Source organism: Lathyrus oleraceus, chromosome 3 (genome assembly GCF_024323335.1).
Source record: "Lathyrus oleraceus cultivar Zhongwan6 chromosome 3, CAAS_Psat_ZW6_1.0, whole genome shotgun sequence".
Taxonomy (NCBI): Eukaryota; Viridiplantae; Streptophyta; class Magnoliopsida; order Fabales; family Fabaceae; genus Lathyrus; species Lathyrus oleraceus.
The window spans coordinates 491788776-491791315 of record NC_066581.1 but is presented as its reverse complement, the minus strand read 5'-3'; the positions used below and the strand labels follow the sequence as shown (position 1 = coordinate 491791315).

The 2540-nt window shown below is 31.1% G+C and overlaps 1 protein-coding gene across 1 annotated transcript; it reads right to left on the bottom strand.

Moving 5' to 3' along the window:
* Nucleotides 1-292: 292 nt before the first annotated feature.
* On the bottom strand, nt 293-1600 carry LOC127131805 (probable aldo-keto reductase 2). The gene is made up of 3 exons (XM_051060706.1): nt 1187-1600; nt 934-1106; nt 293-731 (listed from the first exon to the last, which is right to left on the bottom strand). Exons 1-3 carry the CDS (start codon nt 1598-1600, stop codon nt 293-295), a joined length of 1026 nt encoding a protein of 341 aa, XP_050916663.1.
* Nucleotides 1601-2540: the final 940 nt, after the last annotated feature.

Below are 2540 nucleotides of genomic sequence, written 5' to 3'. Positions count from 1 at the left end.
GTACAAAACTGAAAACCAACCTACGGCAACACGTGAATGGAAGCTCTTTCGGGTCACTTGATATCCCTCAAAAAGTGAAATTTTCATGTTAGAGTCATCTTAGAGTTCAAACCATTTAAAAAGCCACATGAAATACTAGACACTATAAAGGTTTATAGCAATGTTTACGGTTGAATCGTCCGGTTCGATTTTTCAAACATTGATATATGCAACCAAATGCATTGGAAAAGAAACTCATACAGATTTATTTCAAATTACAATACTAGTATGAGCATTATGCAAGAAAAGCACTTCATTTTTCAGCATTCCATGAAGAGAGTGGTGGAGTGTCGGAATACTTCCATGTACTGCTACCGTCCGCATACCTATCACCCCTAACAGCATCTGCTAAGGACTCAATTTCTGCCATTTCTTCTGGTGTTAGTTTGACGGATAAAGCACCTATGTTTTGATTCAAGTTCTCAATTTTGGTTGTTCCGGGTATCGGGCACACGTCGTTTCCTTGGTGATGAAGCCAGGCTAGTGCAAGCTGAGATGGAGTACACCCTTTCTTTGTAGCCAGTTCATTAACTTTGTCAAATATAGTTTGGTTCTGCTGCAGATTTTCAGGTTGAAATCGAGGCAAATCCTTTCGGTAATCATCTTGCGACAAGCTCTCAAGCAGCTTTGGTCCAGACGAAAAGAATCCTCGCCCAAGAGGACTATATGCAACAATTCCAATACCAAGTTCCCTAAGAAACAAAATCATAACTCGTCAAGTTAGAATTATCAACACTTCGGATTAAAGGTGTGTTTAGTCTCAGACACTAACAAGACACCAACATATGTATTTGCAATCGATATGGTGTCTGCGTTTTAGTGTCATGTTCGTGTCTATGTCAGTGTTTCACATCATTCCAATTTTGCATAATGTTAGTAAATTAAAAATCACACCTGCAAGTGGGAATAACTTCTTCCTCAACATCTCTGGACCATAATGACCACTCCAACTGCACAGCTGTTATTGGATGAACAACATGTGCTCTTCTGATTGTTGCAGGTGAGGCCTCAGACAAACCAATGTATTTTATCTTCCCCTCTTCAACTAGTTTTTTAAGCTCTCCCATCTTAAAAATAAAACCAAAAAATATTATATATATCAACAAATAGTTCATTTTCAATCAAAGAGAGTCGAAAAGAATCAAACCGTGACTTCAATTGGAAGACGAGTATCAATCCGATGTTGATAATAGAGATCAATAGAATCAATATCAAGTCTCTTCAAGCTACCTTCACAAGCTTCTCTCACATAAGCTGGATCACCACAGATCTCATATTTCCCTTCCCTAGCTCTGACTCCAAATTTCGTAGCCAATTCAACTTTCTCTCTCACCTCTCCCTTCAAAGCCTTTCCAAGAAGGAGTTCATTGGTATGAGGTCCATAGAAATCAGAAGTATCAAGAAAAGTGACACCAGATTGAATGGCATGATGGATGAGAGCAATCATGTCAGGTTCAGGTTTAGGGGGACCATAGAAAGCAGACATACTCATGCAACCAAGTCCTTGTAAGGACACTTCCATGCCTTGTGATCCCAACTTCATTCTTCCTACTTTTGACATTGCTAGAAACATGCACTGCCTTACCATCTTTTTAACCTATATATCCCATTATACCACTCTTTGAAAAATATATACCAAAATACCATGTTTTGAGAAATCTTCAACACATAGCCGCCAATCCATTGGGCGGTTGAGTGGAAAAAATTAATGGACCGCCCATTCATTTGGAGGCTGTGTTGAAAACGTAATTTTTTTTTCCAAAACCAACATTATATGTAATATATTAATATTTAGTATTATTACATTATTAATTAAATTATTATTGATTTTTATTAATGATTTTGATTTTTCAGTAATCAACATTATTATTAAAATTAATTATTATTAATGATTTTGTAAAATTAATTATTATTAATAAATTTTGTAGATAAAATAATTGTTTAATTTATAACAAATATGATATATGTTATAATTAATATTGATTTAATATAAATTTCTATTATTAACAAATATTATATATATATATATATATATATATGCTTGGCACAAAGATCTGTCACTAACGTCTTATACTTTTTATAGTTAATTAAATAAATACATATATTTGGATAAATACCAAAATAATATTTTTAATTTAAGTTACATAATAATATATTAAATTGTGAAAATACATTTATACACTATCAATACTATATTAAATTATAAATCTTATTTTACATTACTAATAAATTGATATAGTAAATAATATCATATGCATAACTAATAAATTGATATAGTAAATAATATCATTTGTATATTACATTATAAATTTTATCATCATTATCAAATTATAATACAATACTAATTTATATATTTTTAAATAATTTACAAATAATAGTTTATATTATTTAAATAAACAAATACATTTGAACATAATATTTCTACATTATCATCTTTATATAATATAATTACTATATTAATTTTCAATTTTTAATTTAGGTAACATCATAATATATTAAAC